Source organism: Camellia sinensis, chromosome 15, assembly GCF_055761805.1.
Source record: "Camellia sinensis isolate YWXY chromosome 15, ASM5576180v1, whole genome shotgun sequence".
Lineage (NCBI taxonomy): Eukaryota > Viridiplantae > Streptophyta > Magnoliopsida > Ericales > Theaceae > Camellia > Camellia sinensis.
The window spans coordinates 89,891,318-89,909,630 of record NC_138975.1 but is presented as its reverse complement, the minus strand read 5'-3'; the positions used below and the strand labels follow the sequence as shown (position 1 = coordinate 89,909,630).

General features: G+C 39.1%; 1 protein-coding gene across 1 annotated transcript; it reads left to right on the top strand.

The window, feature by feature from the left end:
* The first annotated feature begins 12,981 nt into the window (after window positions 1-12,981).
* Window positions 12,982-15,753, top strand: LOC114280707 (uncharacterized). Its single transcript, XM_082908385.1, has 2 exons — window positions 12,982-13,321; window positions 15,296-15,753. Exons 1-2 carry the CDS (start codon window positions 12,982-12,984, stop codon window positions 15,751-15,753), a joined length of 798 nt encoding a protein of 265 aa, XP_082764511.1.
* The last annotated feature ends 2,560 nt before the right edge of the window (window positions 15,754-18,313 follow it).

The window sequence follows — 18,313 nt, the reverse complement described above, 5'->3', positions numbered from 1 at the left end:
TGTCTTTGTTTGTCTCGATTCTTGTTTTGAGTCATTTTGAGTGTCAACGGATGTGTTTAGGTTGTTTTATCTTTTGCTTTCCGTTGTTGAGTCTTTTTTGCTATGGGCAGTCGTAGGCTCAACACCCGGTCGAGAACTCATCTCTCAATTTCAAAAAATAAAATCGTTTTGCACTCCGGGTGCCGTGTCATTCTCCACATCTGTGCAAAACAAGATTCGTTCTTTAGTAAAACTGCAGGGTTCAACCCAGGTCATGTCAGAACAGTAAAACCAGGACCTATTTGAAGCTATATGGGTTCCAGACTACAAAGCAAAAGAAAAGAGGGAAAATGTCGGGTATCTGAGTTTGTTTCAACTTCAGTAAGTTCCGAGACTACATTCCGTGTGTACCTCTTCAAGTCTTGCCAATGCTCCGAAGTATGAGTGTGCCTCTACCTCAAGCTCAAGATCAAGTCTGCTTCAAGCCAGAATGGTAATCAAAAGTGCTCTCTCTGAGTACCATTCCCTGCCAGAGGCATCTCGGCTGTGTTCGCAATGAGTTCCTAGTAGACCAACTGCGACGGTGGAAACTAGAGTTCGAATGGCTATTGCCTAGAACGCAAAGGTTCGGGATTTTCGAGACTAAAGTCTGGTTTAAATACCCAGAGGCGTGTCCTCGGCTTGAAATCTGTATGGAAGCCCCATAGGTTGAGATAGCGTGTATGCACCTCAATTCTGGATACTGAACCAACCTAGTCTGTCATCCTGTTGGAGAATAGAGAAAGTTGTGAATATGATCAGGAAGAAAGGCAGCATCCAAAGTGTTCTACGTAAAGAACCCTTGTCAGTATTTTAGAGCCTTTGTACTGTAAGTTGAAGGTAAGTGTTCAAAGAGCACAAGGGAAGATCTCCATCGGAGAAGAGCGGTTCACCGCCACTCACCTCATGAGATGCTTTCTAAAGCGCTGCTTTGTCCATTTATTGCTTTCCTTAAGCATCATGCATTGTATTGCATTGTACCTATCAAGTTTCTTTCCCATTCATGCACGATATTGTATGTATGGTTCATTCAAAGTAGTTCCGTTTAAAATCATTCACTTAGTGTATCAATCACACTTCATTTATTTAGTGTATTAATCACACTCTCTTCACTTAGTGTATCAATCACACATTCTTATTTTGTGTATCTATCACACACATTCTCATTTTCTGTATTTATCACACACATTCTCATTTTCTGTATCTATCACACACATCCTCATTTTGTGTATCTATCACACACATCCTCATTTTGTGTATCTATCATGCACATATTCACGTCATTATCTTTTGTGTACGTTATTATCTTTTGTGTATCCATCACACCTGTTCAATTAGTGCATCTATCACACTTCGTGTTCACATTTAGTATATCAATCATACTCTGTTCACTAAGTGCATCTATCACACTTCGTGTTCACATTTAGTATATCAATCACACTTTGTTCACTAAGTGCATCTATCACACTTTGTGTTCACATATAGTATATCAATCATACTCTGTTCACTAAGTGCATCTATCACACTTTGTGTTCACATTTAGTATATCAATCATACCTTGTTCACTCAGTGCATCTATCACACTTTGTGTTCACCTTTAGTGTGTCTATCATACTCTGTTCACTTAGTGCATCTATCACACTTTGTGTTCACCTTTTGTGTATCTATCACACTCTGTTCACTTAGTGCATCTATCACACTTTGTGTTCACCTTTTGTGTATCTATCATACTCTGTTCACTTAGTGCATCTATCACACTTTGTGTTCACCTTTAGTGTATCCATCACACTCTGTTCACGCCTTGTGCATATCATACCTTGTTCATTTAGTGCATCTATCACACTTTGTGTTCACCTTTTTGTGTATCCATCACACTACGTCCGCTTTGTGTATCTACCACACATGCTCACTTTGTGTATCTATCACACGTTCGCTTTGTGTATCTATCACACATGTACACTATATTCACAGTGAGAATTATAGTAATTCTCTTACATCCTTTCTACATTGTAATGTAGTTTGGTTGATGCTTGCCTAAAACTATTGCATGTTATGCTTATTACAGCTTTCTTTGTATGAACATAAGTTATGCTCGGCTTTGTGCATTGTCTTGCATTTTGCCCCTGCCCTCGGGCGCATATCTTTATCTGTAGCTTGTATGCTTTCTCTAAATCTTTGGCCTCGTCAAAAATGGGTCGTCTCTGGGCTTTGACATTCACTCCCGTCATTGTTATGACTTTCGAGTTCTGTCAAAGAGGGACAACTATAGACACCCGATTTTTGACCGTCCTCAAGACTTGGACGTCATCATTTGAACACTCGATGATCATCCCTGTTCCTGTTCGTCTTGAGTTCTCGGAGGTTTTGGCCGTGCGCCTTGCCTCAAGACCTCTTGACTTGTCTGTTTTGTGCTTGGTTGTGGACCAAGCACTTGGGTTTTTGTCTCTGAGGGCAAGGAATGGCTTGTTGGCTACCCCCACACCTCACCGGCCATTTCTTGATGCCACCAGCCCTGTTTTCTTGCTACCGGCCAAAGGTATTGGCCGGTCGGCAATGTTTTTGGTCGGCCGACCATTTTGTTTTGATTAATCGGCCACTTTTTTGGGCCGAGACCTTTTCTTGAGAGGGTTTGAACCTTTTGAACCCTTGTTTTAGCTTCTTGAGGAAGCTTGAACCTTTTGAACCCTTTTTTAGCTTCTCTAAGAAGCTTGAACCTTTTTTTAGCTTCTCCAAGAACTCTGAACCTTTTTTTTAGCTTCTCCAAGAAGCTTGACCTTTTTAGCTTCTTAGAGAAGCTTGACCCTTTGCTTTAAGCTTCTAAGAGAAGCTTGGCCCTTTGCTCTAAGCTTCTAGGAGAAGCTTGACCCTTTTTGCTCTAGCTTCCTCAAGAAGCTTGGACCTTTGCACAAGCTTCTTGAAGAAGCTTGGACCTTTGTTCCTCTATAAGAGAGGCCCTCCCTCTCCTTTAGAAGGGTTCCAAAAATTTTGCTAGGGCATACACATATATCTCTCTGTCTCTACACCTAGGCTTAGAAAGAGTGATGTTCTTGGCCCCTTTGCACACCAACTCTTAGCCTAACACCTCCATCATCAACCTAAGGATCTTGGAGGCCATTTTCAGAGGTTGAAGGTCTGGTTTTTTGGTCTCAAAGCCGCTGGTTTTGCTGAAGCTACAAGGGTAACACACTATTCTCTCTTTTAAGCTTTATTTTGCTCCATCTTTTAGCCATACTTGCAAGCATATTTGGGCATTGGAATAAACTGAAAAAAGTCTTATCTTGAGCTCCTTTTGAAGTTTGTTTAAGATCACTTTTGTGTTCGGGGTTATTTACCCCCACTTAGGCCTTGTTTGGCCTCTTTTTTGTGCCTTTTTGTGAGCTTCAAGACCACCTTATATTGGCCCTCTCACCACTGAAATCCAGAGGGATTTCAGTGGTGAGGATGGTGTTTTGAGGCCCTAAGAAGGAGAGGGCCATCCCCTCTCCTTGTTGTCTTGTTGGTTGGCATTTTTGGCCTTACAAAGGAGCCCCTTACTTGCGTGCTTCCCAAGCTTGGTTCAGGCATTTTTCAGTGAGTTTGAGGACCTGCATGAGCTTTGTCAAGAGCTGGTTCTATCATATTGGATGTCCCTCTTGCATGTGTAGAACAACCCTATTTATAGCCTATCAAAGTAGCACATCATTCTCGCATGTATTGGACACATTTCAGTGGGTATTTGGTCATATTTTTGCATTCCATGAATCTTTTTTTGGCTGGTTTGGTGGTCCCTCATATGCTCCATATGCTTGTAGTGTAAACCATGCTTACTAGCTTACATTGCATGTTATTTTGGCCCTCAATTCTAGCATATTTTGGCCATGCCTTAAACTGATTTTGTCCTTGTTTTGGGTTACCTTAGCTCTGTTTTTAGGCCTCTTGGTTGATTGGTGCTTGCCATGTATGCTTGTAGTGTAATAGCCATGCCTAGCTTTGAGTTTTGAGCACTCTTGCATGCCGAACTTGAAGTATTTGCATGTTTCGGGACCATCTTGTATGCTATTTCAGAGCTGGAATTTGTGTCATCGTATGCCATATGTCATCCCTTGCCATGCTTTGGTAGAGTGGCATTTGATGCCTTAGGTTCGGTCCCTTGCATTGGGCATGTTTGCATGAATGTTCTTGCCTAATTTCAATTGTGTTTGGCCACTGATTTTGGCATGCTTGAGAGCTATCCATGTTAGTGTAAGTCCATCTCACCATGTTGTTGCATGCTTGTTTCATTTTGCATGTTGTTACATGCTATACATGTCCACATGTTTAGGTTGTATGCCTGTTGCATATTGCATGTTAACATGCTCATGTTGCATTAGATTTGTTGCACACTTGAGTTATTTGCATGCTTGTTTGCTTGCCTAGGTTGCATTGCATTGTGTGTGCGTCTCTTGCCTCTTGATCAATCATGATAGAGGTTGGGGCCCTTTATGCGTTTTGTGCATTTCATTTCATATTGAGTTTCACACTTGGCTTCTTTGGCCATCATGCATGGAAATGCGTGATTGATGGTCCGAGGGTCAAAAACCATACTTCTTTGAATCTTAAACATGATAAGGAGGGTGGTTGTGCAAACATTGCTTTGAAATTGCATTGCCATGCTCTGTTTTCCCTCTGCTGTAGCAAAACACGATTCTGCAGGAAGATATGGCCGGTCGGCCATCTTCAGTGCCGGCCGGCTACGTATTTTTGGCCGAGAGCCCAACTCATGGTCGATGACCTGTTTCACCTGGCCGATGGTCCCATCTCATGGCCGATGGCCTCTCAGAATGTCCCCAAGATGTTTCAAAGGTGTCACAGAGGTTGGCATAGTTTTCAAAAGAGCAGAGCAGTGTAAACAGAGGCAACTATGGCATGGTGATGGATTTCAGAGCAAAGCCGACCGAGCATGCATGCATCTCTCTTCCCGAGGCTGTTTTGCTGCTTTAGTAGATTAATTGATTTGTCAATTAGTTAAGGGTTTTGTAATAATTAATTAACTAGTTAGTTAGTTAATTAGTTAATCTGTAATATTTATTTGGACTCTCCGAGAAAGGGCAATTGTGTAATAAGTGTGTGTGAGTGTGTGTATGTCTTCCAACCCCACGTCTTTCTCCGTTTTATTTACTAGCTTATGATGGTTAGATTAGGACATGTTTCAATTAGCATCTATATGTTTGCATGCTTGCATTCATTCATCTGTATTGCATGCACCGGGCTCGGCGCATCATGCTAACTGCATTGTATTTCAATTCCAAGTTGGAATACATGTATCGATTGTTGCATTTCACATGCCATCTTTGAATAGCTGAGCCTATCTTAGTTGCATCTTGCATGTGTTGCATTAGCCATCTTAACATGAACTAGGATCATGCATTGATTACTAACTAGTTTATGTTTTGGCTCGGAGTACTCGGTAAGTGTTTATGCTTCAGCATCCTTGCATGTGTGTGAGTGCTTGCCATGAGGCCATTTGCTTACGTGATATGACTGCCTGAATGCCTGTGGCTGAAGGTTGGATTATCTGAATTAGAACAATTCATTGAATGCGAGTTTTAAACCCACTCGAGATGAGCAAAATCATGTTTTCTAAGCCTACTTGAGGGTGGCAAAAATCCACGTCTTAGCCTACTTTCGGGTAGCACCATCAAACCATTTTCAAATAAACAAACATGAAATATTTTGTTCCAACTTAGGCGATCCAGTCTATACTTGTATGTTGTGCGCATCACATAGTAATTCTAGGCTAATAAACCGGAATAAGACCGCATATGTTTTCAAAACCAGATATCATGTTTAGTAGCGGCCGATCTTTAATCGGGCAAGCGGGGGTGCTCATAGCTGATCTTCCCCAATCATACCCAAGTTCCCGAGCCGAGGCAACTTTGGTGATGACGGACACATGGCCTTTGGCAACGAGTCAGGGTTTCCTTAATTTTCCTAAAAATAAAATATTTAGGTGGTGACTCTGTATCTGGAAAAGCAGTCCATGTTTGACACTTCTTTCTAAAAATCTGTTTTTCAAAACGATTTGCCAGGTTTGGACTCTTTGGTGATTTATCGGTCTCGCATTGCACTTTGCGAGATCAGATTTAGAACCGTGACATTTGAGTCCGAACTATAGTGAGCCCAAAATGAACAAAACGATATTCCCTCCCGGGACGTTCGGGGATGTCTACAGTCATTCATATCAAGTTCCATAATAGAACCTCCAGTACTGGGTATCATATAACATACATCAGCCACGGTATTGTTTTTCCCGGGCGAGGACTTCATGCCACGGTATTGTTTCCCTCGGGCAAAGGCCCATGACCATAAGCCACAATATTATCTCTCATGGGCGAGGGCCTTTACTAAGGATACCACAACTACATTTCATAAAATCGGACATTTATTTACTATTCATAAAATAGCATTTCATAAAATAGTTCATATCTTGTCATTCTGAAAATACTTATAATCAAACGTAGCTTTATAGAGTTATTAGTCACATATAGCTTGATAACAGAATGAATGGATCAAATAGCTCACGGTGTGTGACCTACACAAACATATAATAGATACACAAGTTGAAACACACACTCGAAAAACACTTAACTTCTTTCTTTCTACCTTGGTGTGTTTCTAGCCTTTGTCCTCATTATAATGTCTTAATTAGGGCTGAGGAAGGTCTAAGATGCAATAAGGATGCCAAAATGTACTTCAGAACACTTAACAAAATTTTCAAAAACAGGGCAGTCAGCTCGAGCGCCACTTCGGTCGCTCAAGTGGCCTGTAAGGTCTGCAAAAGTATTGGTTGCATGAATTTTTTGCTCGACGAAAGCTCGACGGTTGCTCGAGCATAAGACTAAACATAAAGGATCTCCGCTTGAGCGTAACTTCGGTCACTCGAGCAGAATGTCAAAAATAGGGATGGCCGTTCAAGCGCAAATTCTGCTGCTCGAGCCAACCCCCAAACTCTGCAAAAGTCCTGGGAGCTCATATTCTCCGCTCAAGCACAGACTCCACCACTCAAGCAGAGGGTGCAAATTCTGGAATTTCCAAATAGCAGATTCAAGTTCAAAGCTCAAATTCAAACCAACAAAGCACATCATTTTGGGTCCACAACATAAGGAAACATATATAAATTTATAAAACATTGTAAAGTCAAAATCGTTTTGCAAAATCGAAGCCCAAAAGCATGCCAATTATGCAAAATCAAACTTGAAACTCATGATATAAACATGCATGTAATTTCTTTGAACTTCAACCCTTCAAAACATGCTCAAACAAGGTAGATTGATGGAAAACATGATGAAGTGTAACAACCCCAACCTGTGATTAATTGATTAACCATGATTAATTATGCCTAATAAGTAATCAAGAAGAAATCTTGAGTTAATTGCATGTGTTATGTGCTATATGAGTTTCTATCCGTCTATCGTAGAAATATATGTTTCTGTTTTTGTTTTATACTGTGAATTGAAGGCCTTATCGACATCCGATCACAAAATTGACTTGAATTATGTGTTAGTTGGAATTTTTGGAACTTTATGGTAGGTTTAATTAAAATTTAGTTCGAAACGATTAAATTAGAATAAATTAATGCTCATTAGATTAGTGGTAAGGTAATTAATTAATGTCTTTAATCAAGCCTATTTAAGGCCACCTCAATATCTCTTATAGACTTTTCCACTCTCATTTCCTCGTGCTTGAGCCCAAAAACATGTAGAGAGAGAGAGAGAGAGAGAGAGAGAGAGAGAGAGAGAGCGGGAGAAGTGACTTCAAACAAAGAAATTGCTTGAGAATTTGGAGCTTTAGCTAGAAACTTCAATCAATTAACTCTAGAGAGAGCATAGTTGAGCATCTAAGGTAAGAAATCAAACCCTTAGTTATGTAACTGAATTAGTTTTGTAAGAATTCTAGTGAAAGAGGTGGAATGGCATGAGAATGAAGCTAGAATTATAAAATTGTAACCCAAATCATGCATGCATGCATATATATGGCATTTTGAGTAGATTTTTAAAGAATTGTCACATGCATGTGTCTATCTTGACTTGATTTCGAGAATTCATGATATTTCTTACCATTTGACCTTAATTAATCATGTTTTGGAACGCCTTAGCTCAAAGTAATTCATGCATATCATGTTCATGGCATATTCATAAATTACAAGTTGGAGTTTTGATCAATTAACATGCTTTTGGGCCTTGATTTAGTGAAATGATCTTTAAGCCATGGTATTTTACAAGTTTCTAAATGTGTTCTGGAGTTTTGGCCCAGAAAGATGAGTTTTAAGGTGTGTAATTCGAGTTTGGAGCCTGGGAGTGCAATCTGGAAATTCCAGATTCTACATTTCTGCTCGAGCGGCAGAAGTTGCGCTTGAGCGACCACTCTGTGATCTTACACTTCCACTCGAGTGACCAGAAGTCTGCTTGAATGTGAAATGCGAGCTCCTAGAAGTTTCATGTGTTTTGCAGACCGCTTGAACGACAAGTGACAAGAGTTGCGCTCGAACGAGGACCTGAGTCTCACACTCAAGCGACTGTCGAGCGTGAAAATCACACAAGTAGTACTTTTTCAAAATTTTCATATTACTTGAGTGAAGGAAGTTGCGCTCGCGCAGCCCCTCACATGTTTGCATGTCCACTCAAGCGAAGAAAGTTGCGCTCGAGCGAGACTCCTATTTTCAGCAAATTCTGTTATGGGTTCCAAAGAGCCTTTTGGCATCCACATTGCATCCTAGGCATTCCTAGGCTATGATTAAGACTCAATAAGAGGTTAAGACTTAGAAACACACTAAGAATGAAACGAAAGAAATTAAGTACCAACCGAGTGTGTGTTTCATTATGTGTTTCTGTTATGTGTGTGTAGGCCACGCGCCATAAGTTATCTGATTTTGTCTGTTCTACAAGTGGAGCCACCTGTGAGTAATAACTTTGCAAAGTTATCTTTACGTCTAAGTAGTTTCTTATATGATATGATATGACAAGAAATGCTCTGTTTTATGAAATGTAATATTCTGCCCAATGAATGATTGTTTAATTTCTGACAAGTATTCGTAGCATCCTTAGCACAAGCCCCTTGCCCGGAGGTAACAATACCGTGGTTTATAAGCAAGGCCCTTGCCCGAGGGTAATAATACCATGGTCTCATGGCCCTTGCCTGGAGGCAACAATACCGTGGCTCAAGTATATTACAAGTTCCCGGTACTGGAGGTTCCTTATGGAACTAACAAGCATGATAACGTCGTTGGATGTACCATGTATGATGAAGCATGAACTTTAATTTCTGTATGAAGTTGAACATGAAAATGAATATAAATCTATTTTTTTTATGAACTATGGTTTCCGATTCTGTTATGGACATCATTCATTTAAAGCCTTTACTTTGTTATTATTCACTAGGCTTCCACTCATTATTTGTATTATGTGTCACACCCTCAAAATAATACATAAATCCAACATCTAACAGTTCTATATACATGAAAAATAGATCACTTTCCCATACATACATCAGAGTTAATATTACAAAAGAGGATTTTACATAAGTAACAAATGTTTACAACAATAATAGAATGTCCTGCGAGCTTACATCTTTCCAAGTTGTTACATGGTTACACAAAAGAAGAGTTTTAACTCTTTTACAAGTAAAGCCCTTGGCTTGCATTTACATGTAATCAATAAAACAAATAGCAAAGTAGAGTCTTCAACTTCGAAAACTTCCTAAGCAAAGATCTTGAACTTGACACGTCTCCTGTACCTGAAAATGGTGTCCCAAGTAGGGTGAGCCAAAGCCCAGTAGAGATATACTAAACCCAATATAAGAAATAACTAAAACATTATCATTCGACAAATGATTAACACGTGTAGACCAATTAACATCCTTCTCATCACCCGACAACAATTTCATCCATGCTACCATCCACTTCCCTTATTTATCCAATTTAATTCCTCAGTATGGTTCATTATCTAACCTAACATTTTAGGTGAGTCTATAGCTCGACTCATGAATACTTCAATTGACAACTTTATTCATGCACTTCAATTTATAAGGTTTCAGGACTTTCACCCCGGACACTCCGGTCAGCTTAATTATCTATGGAGCCCATCCCCTACCTCCTCCCGAACATAGGTACTTAAATAATGTGTTAAAGTATATAAGCACATATGGAGTACATCCCCTATCTCCTCCTAAACAAAGATACATAAATAATGTGTTAAAGTATATGAACACATATGGAGTACATCCCCTATCTCCTTTCAAACAAAGATACATAAATAATGTGTTAAAGTATATGAACACCTATGGAGTACATCCCCTATCTGCTCCCAAACAAAGATACATAAACAATGTGTTAAAGTATATGAACACATATGGAGTACATCTCCTATCTCCTCCCAAACAAAGATACATAAATAATGTATTTAAGTACTTCATCACATACAATAATCAATCAATACACATATTCAATGTATTATTCTAACCGTCGTATTCAATGAAGCAGTCCAGGTGATTAGTTTCAATTTTCCCTAATCAACATACAGTGTCTACAACAATCAAGACTATCCTCCACCGATAGCCCAAAGCGGTTATTTCTAAACAGATCATAATATTATCAAACAGATAAATTACCAACATTTTCGTAAGTGAGTGATTTATTATTCCAACCGTCATATTCAACGACATGTTCAATGTGATTAGTTTCAGTTTTCCCTAATCAACATACAGTATCTACAACAATCAAGACTATCCTCCACCGATAGCCCAAAGCAGTTATTTCTAAACAGAAAATAAACACATTAAACTAATATGATATTAACATTTACATATGTGAGTAATAAATTAATCCAACTACACCATTCAATCCCATAATTTTTCAATTTCATTATCCTCAACTCAATTCCACATTTCCCCAAATTAATTATACAAATTAATTTATTACAATAATTAGGGCATTTTTTTCCCTTTCTCAATATCAACCCTAAGGTTTGATTTCACCAATTTGACAACAATAATACCATTTTCCATTATCTCACATACACATGGGTTTTAATATTTGAAAACCCCTCTTATATAAATTACATAACAAACCCTAACTTCCCCAATATTACCCAACAATACCAACTAATCAAAATGACCAAAGTTTATGTAAAAACTTATAAGATGGAGTAGGGTATCCCCACCTTAAAAGATGAGACCAAATGGAGATGATGAAGAATTTCCAAAGTGCTCCAAACTTCAAGATTTTCGGATCAAAATGATGGGCAAGCCAAACCCCACACTTTTTACAAAGGGACAAGGGTGAAAGATCACTCAAACTAGATCAAACCTTAGAGAGAAATTGAAATCTAGAGAGAGGAGCTCTCTAATGGAGGTTTTGAAAAGTCAGAGAGAGAAAAGGCACCGAAAAAGTGATCCAAAAAGTCAAAATTTGGACTGATATACAAACAGGTCCGCTCGAGCGTGGGGTCCCCCACTCGAGCGTCAGACACAGACTCACGCTCGAGCGTCAAAAGCGCCGCTCGAGCGCCGGATGCACACTTCCAGAAGTTTTGCAGACGATGGTCCTCGCTCGAGCCGCTCGAGCAAAGGAACAAAATCAAAGGGTCCCGCTCGAGTGTCAAAACTCCCACTCTAGCATCCGATGACCTGTAGAGCAAAATGCTGAGAGATGAAAGACCACGCTCGAGCGTCAAAATGCCCGCTCGAGCGGAGAAGCAAAATGAAGGGCCCGCTCAAGCGTCAAAAGCCCCGCTCGAGCGTGAAGGCCAAAATCTGGGCATCAACTCTAGGTTTCCAAACACAACTAACCTGTTTCAAACCCGCCCAACATAACCCAAGACTCAGATACAAAGAGTAAAGGATAGAAATGAGAATAAGACAACAACCCCTCAACAGAACCAAGTCCGAAATATAGTTAAACAACAAGGAAAAACCGGGATTGCTATATTATGTATGTAGATGAGCAGGCGCGTGACCAAGCCTAAGCTACTGCTTGGAGTTTTGGGTCAGCCAGCCACTGTGCTTCCCGAGGTGGTTCCCTTTTGAAATGTTTAGTTTTGTAACCTTGCTACGGATATTTTGCTTATTTGTACATTGGGCTAAGTTCCCTTTTGGCATTATCTGTGTATTTGGGTGACGTAAGACTAATGTATTTATGACGTCACATATATATAAGCTGTTTTGAAGTTTTCTGTCTCATATACGTTAACATAGCTCTATGGACATTGTGTATTTTCTATATTTGCTTCCTCAACCCCTTATTATATATCATTTTGTTAAGAGGCCTTTCGTAATCCAAGGATTACTGGCCGATTACGACGTTAAACCTATAGGGGCGGGTTTAGGTTGTGACAGAGTGGTATCAGAGCACACATTATACTGCACACACGAGTCCACATGAGCTATAGGATGTCCTAGTGAGAGTTAGGGGCATTCCATCTGCATATGTGAGTGTGTATTAATTTCTGTGCATGAGAAAATTGTGTCTGAACATGAACATATGAAATTGAAACGAATGAACTGGGTGTGAATGTTCCGAACACTATGAAAACAATTATTTTTCTATGTTTATTATTCTTTTGTTTACCTACAGCTAATGGAGAATGCAAGAAGTAATGATACAAGTGAATCTTCAGAGGCTCGCATGAGCCGAATGAAACAAATGATTACCGCTCTAACTGAAGCAATAGCACAGCAACAAAGATAACAACCGATGCCTCCTCCACCCCCTCCAGTCCAAGTTGAGTTGGATAATAATAACATCTTCAACCTAACACAAAAATTCATGAAGGTGAAACTGCCAACTTTCTTGGTATTGAACCGTTGAAAGCGGAGACATGGTTACTTGAAATGGAGAAGTTATTTGAAGTGTTCCCCTATACTGAGACTCAGAAGGTTTTATTGGCCACCTACACTCTTAAAGATGAAGCTCGGCGATAGTGGTTATTGATCCGAAATAGTAATGGAAATATGACCTGGGCTCAATTCAATGAGATCTTCTACAACAAGTACTTTTCCCAATGCTTTAGAGACCTAAAGGTTTCTGAATTCCAAGAACTTAAGCAAGGGAAGGTGTCCGTAGTCGAGTACGATGCTAAGTTCATCGAGTTGGCCAGATTCGCTCCTCATATGGTGGACACAGATTATAAGAAAGCACAAGAGTTTGATGGAGGACTAGATATAGAAGTATTTGATCGAGTAGGCATCTTGAAATTGCCTACTTATGTGGAAGTTCTTGATAGGGCATTGATGAAAGAGGCCATACCAGCATCAAAGAAACAAGCTACAACTCCAACAACTGAATGGAGAGGTAAAAGGACGGGATTCAATTTCAAGAAGGGCCGATCATTTCCGTAGAAGCAAAATACTAGATCATCAAGTACCTCAAGCCAAAGCAGTGGGTCTATGCTAGTTTGTCCAGAATGTGGAAGGAAACATAGGGGCATGTGTCATTGTGCATCTAGTGCTTGTTTTCGATGCGGCAGGACAGGCCACATGATTAGAGATTGCCTGATGAGACTCGACACGACTACCCGTCCTGCGGCAAGTTTAACTGGATCTACTCCTGCACCAAGAACCAATGTGAGGGCCAATACTAGAGGAGAAACATTGAGACAAGGCTAGGTTTTTCCATAGTACTTGAGGATGTACAGAATACTAAGTCAATGGTGTCAGGTATAATCTCTATCTATGCTCAGAATGCCTATGCTGATTGATTCTGGTTCCACGCATTCATTTGTATCGTATGCTTTTTCTCATAAATTAACTGGACCATTAGAACCTATGAACTGTTTACTATCTATGTCTACACCGTCTAGGGGTTCTATGATATGTGCTTATGTTTATCCGGCATGTGATATTATAATTGGTGATACGACATTCTATATTGATTTGTTGCCCCTGAGCATTGATCATTTTGATTGTATTCTGGGTACGGATTGGTTGACTAAATACTGCGCCACCATTGACTGTGTGAGTAAATTTGCTGTGTTTAAACCACCTGGTATGCCTGAGTTTGTTTTTACTGGAAATGGGGTAGTTCCTCCGCCATAATTGATTTTATTTATGAAAGCCAGGAAATTATTAAGAAAAGGTCGTCGGGGCTACTTGTGTTGTGTGTTGATTGTGTCTTCGGATAGTGTAAGTGTGGAAAATATTTCCATGGTCTGTGAATTTTCTGATGTATTTCCTACTGACATACCCGGGGAGTTAATTAATAGAGAACTTGAGTTCAACATTGATGTAGTACCCGGGACACAACCAATTTCTAAAACCCTATATAGAATGTCCACTTCTGAATTGAAATAATTGAAAACTCAACTTTAGGAACTGTTAGACAAGAAGTTTATTCGCCCAAGCACTTCACCTTAGGGTGCTCCAGTGTTATTTGTCAAAAAGAAAGACGAGTCTTTGAGGCTATGAATTGACTACCGTGAATTGAGTAAAGTAACTGTCAAGAACAAGTACCCACTACCCTGAATAGATGACTTGTTTGATCAACTTCAAGGAGCACAAGTGTTCTCTACGATAGACCTTAGATCCGAATATCACCGGCTAAAGGTGAAAGCAGAAGGAATTGAGAAAACCGTTTTTCGAACTAGATATGGACATTATGAATTCTTAGTCATGCCATTTGGGGTAAATAATGCACCTGCAGCATTCATGGACTTAATGAATAAAGTGTTTAAATAATTCCTTGATGAGTTTATTGTTGTGTTCATCGATGATATATTAATTTATTCTAAAAGCAAGGAAGAACATGAAAATCATCTGAGAATTGCTTTACAGACCCTAAGGGAAAAGAAGTTATATGCAAAATTTTCCAAATATGAATTTTGGCTCGACAGTGTGCCATTTCTAGGGCATGTAATCAACAAGGATGGTATCTCCGTTGACCCACAGAAAATTAAAGCTATTGTGGACTAGTCTAGACCGACAAATGTATCAAAAGTTCAAAGTTTTCTAGGACTTGCAGGCTATTATCGCAGATTTGTAAAAGATTTTTCCAAACTTGCTTTGCCACTCACTCAATTGACACAGAAAGCTACACCATTTGCTTGGACTAATCAAAGAGAGACTGCCTCCCAAGAGTTAAAGACCAGGTTAGTAACTGCACCAATTTTGACTTTGCCTAATGGTACTGATGTATTTCAAATTTACAGTGATGCTTCCTACAAAGGCTTGGGGTGTGTGTTGATGCAAAATGGAAAAGTGATTTCTTATGCTTCTCGACAACTCCGCCCTCATGAAAAGAACTATCCAACTTATGACCTTGAATTAGCAGCTATAGTATTTGCTTTGAAAATTTGGCGCCATTATCTGTATGAAGTGACATGTGAAGTGTACACTGATCATAAAAGCCATAAATATTTCTTCACCCAAAAGGAGCTGAACATGAGACAAAGACAATGGCTTGAGTTGATCAAAGATTACAACTTGCAAATCTTGTACCATTTGGGAAAAGCTAATATCGTTGCAGATGCCTTAAGTTGGAAATTCATGAGTAATTTGTCATGTTTGCTCATCGGTCAGAAGGAGTTAATATGTGACCTAGAAAGGAATGAGATTGAAATTGTGCTACGTGAACAAGGTGGGATCTTAGCTGCCATTTATGCTCAACCTGAAATCATTGAAGAGAATAAAGAGAAAAAACTTAAAGATGAATTCTTGAAGAAAAATTTCAATGAAATTGACTCAAAATCGAGTGTAGACACCCCATTTTTTACCGCACTTAAGACTTAGGCGCCACTGATTAATCACTAGATGATGAAAATTGTGCTATGCAAATGTTCGATTTCTTCAGCAAGAAGAGCTTCTAAATCCCAACCTTATACCCCATTTTGGACCAAAACTTTTTTTTAGACCTTAAAACCCTCTCTATCAAAATATTTTTGAAAATGTTTCTACGATGTTCCAAGGCTCGCATTTCATTAAAAGTTGCACTTTTCAGTAAACCGAGCAAGGACAAAGTGGAGATAAATGGAAGAGAGGTAAACTCTTTGAAAAATCTTTTTAAACCTCTTATTTATAGGTTTAGAGTTGAAGAAAATTGGAGGAGAGGAAAGAAAACTAGTTGGGGAGAAGTTGGGCTTTAAACCGTTGAGAAAGAACTGAGTAGCCTACACTAAATCAGGCTTATCCTTTTGTACACTTGGACTTTAGTTGTGAGGCCACCATCATTGGAAAGTGGACTTTCTAGGCTTCAATTGGTACTCAAGAATCTCCTAAAGCCGAGTCCGAATGAGGGAGATGTGGCTATTTGAAGTTAGGCATCAATTTGATTAAGACAAACTGAGAAACCTTTACTAAAATAGGCATATCTCTTTGAACACTTAGAATTTAGATTTGAGGCTACCACCATTGGAAATTAGACTTCCGAGGCTTCAATTTAGACTGAAGAATGACCTAAAATCGAGTCCGGATGAAGGAGATATGGCCGTTTGAAGTCGATCCTAGAAGCAGATTTTTAGTGGCTGGCAGGTGGTCGGCAATTCACACTTCTGGCCGGCCAACCACTAGCGTAAAACCCAGATATTTTTGCCAGTTGTTTTAAGAAAGCTCCAACTATCCCTTTTTAGATATTTTTGACCTAAGGCTCATGTTTTCTATATATAGAGGACCTTCTCTCTTTGTTTCAGGGTTAGAAACATTTAGGAATGAGGAAATAATTTTGAAAAATATCCTCTCTCTCTCTACAATTCTCTCTCTCTTTTGCAACTTGCATTGCCTTTGACCAAACACTCTAAACCAAACCTAGAGAGCTTCTTGCTAAGGTTATTTGAGCTTGAATTTGAGCTCTTGAAGCACTTGAGAGTGTCAAATTGGTGGTTTATGACTTAAGGGTTCATTCCTCTTCAAGAGGTATACCTTATCTTGCCTTTGTTCCATCTTTACACCACTTGTTTTCCATCTTTTCTACTATTTTTTGAGCTGTTTATAACCTATTTTTATGGGCTGAAACTTTTGATTTAAAGCTACCAAAGGTGGAGGGGTTAACCACCCTTCCTTGAACTTTATTCTCTTAGCTTTTGCCCTTGTGTTTCCCATTCTTTTCTCAACTTTTTTTGAGCTTTTTACCACTGATTTTCAGAGGTTTTCAGAGGCTAAAAAAATGGTTTTGAAGTCCCAAAAATGGAGGGGTTAGCCACCCCTTCTTTGGCTTGTTTACTAGCTTAAATTGCTCCATGTTCTAGCTTATTATTTTAGCTACTTTTATCTTCATTCAAACACATTTTTCAACTATTTTTGGGCTATAAACACTCTGTATTTTTGGGCTAAAACTTGGGTTCTAAGGCCATTAAAGGTTGGGTGGTGGTTTATCCTTCTTTGTACCTTGTTTTGGAGGCCTTTACCCTTGTGTTTCCCATCCTTTTACTATCTATTTTGGAGCTTTTAAATATTGTTTTTCAGAGTTATTTCAGTGGCTAAAATCATGATTTTGAAGTCCAAAATTGGCGGGCTTAGCCTCTCCCCCTTATATTTTGCTTACTAGTCTAGCATGCTCCATATTTTAGCATATTAATCTAGCCGTTTTTAGCTTAATTCCAGCATGTTTTAGGACTGTTTTTAGACTATTTTAGCACTGTTTTTGGTTGATAGTTGCATTTGAGCTTTGCTTTGCATGCTTGTAGTGTAATTGTCCTCATGAGATTGGTGTTCTAGGCCTTAGACACCATCTTATTTGAGTTGATAGCATTTATTTATGCTTTTCTCACTTATTTTCAGCACTAATAATCTCTGCAACCTCCCTCCTTTCTTGGTTTCTGTTTTTCTTTGAGAGTTATTTCAAACCTCTTATTCTTTTAAGCATGAGATTGAGGTTGTCATGCTTACTGGTTTAGTCCCTTTTAGGGGTTCATTATCAACGGCATGACATCTCTTTCATGTCTTAAGTTAACTCTTGGTTTGGTACTTCACTCCATTAGAGGACTTAAACTCACCCTTTGGACTCAATTTATTAAAGAATGGTTGGTAATTTAAAATGGAGTAATAAAATGGGACTAAAATTGTGCACGATAATAATTTGATTGTGTTCAATCGGACGTTAATTGAACACATGAAAACTTGAGGCATTTCATACTCATTAGTGATGAAATGATTCAAATTTTCAAGGTCACCACTTCCCTTGACCAATTCATGAAAGGGAGGAGGTATGAGTCATATTTTGTTGCATTTATTGAACTTGCACACTTTGGCTCACAAGCCATCATACAATGAAATTGCTTGAGTTGGTGGTTTGTGGCTTAAGTTTACTTCTCCTTTGATTTGTTCATGAAAAGGAGGAGTAAGTTGTGCAAACAAC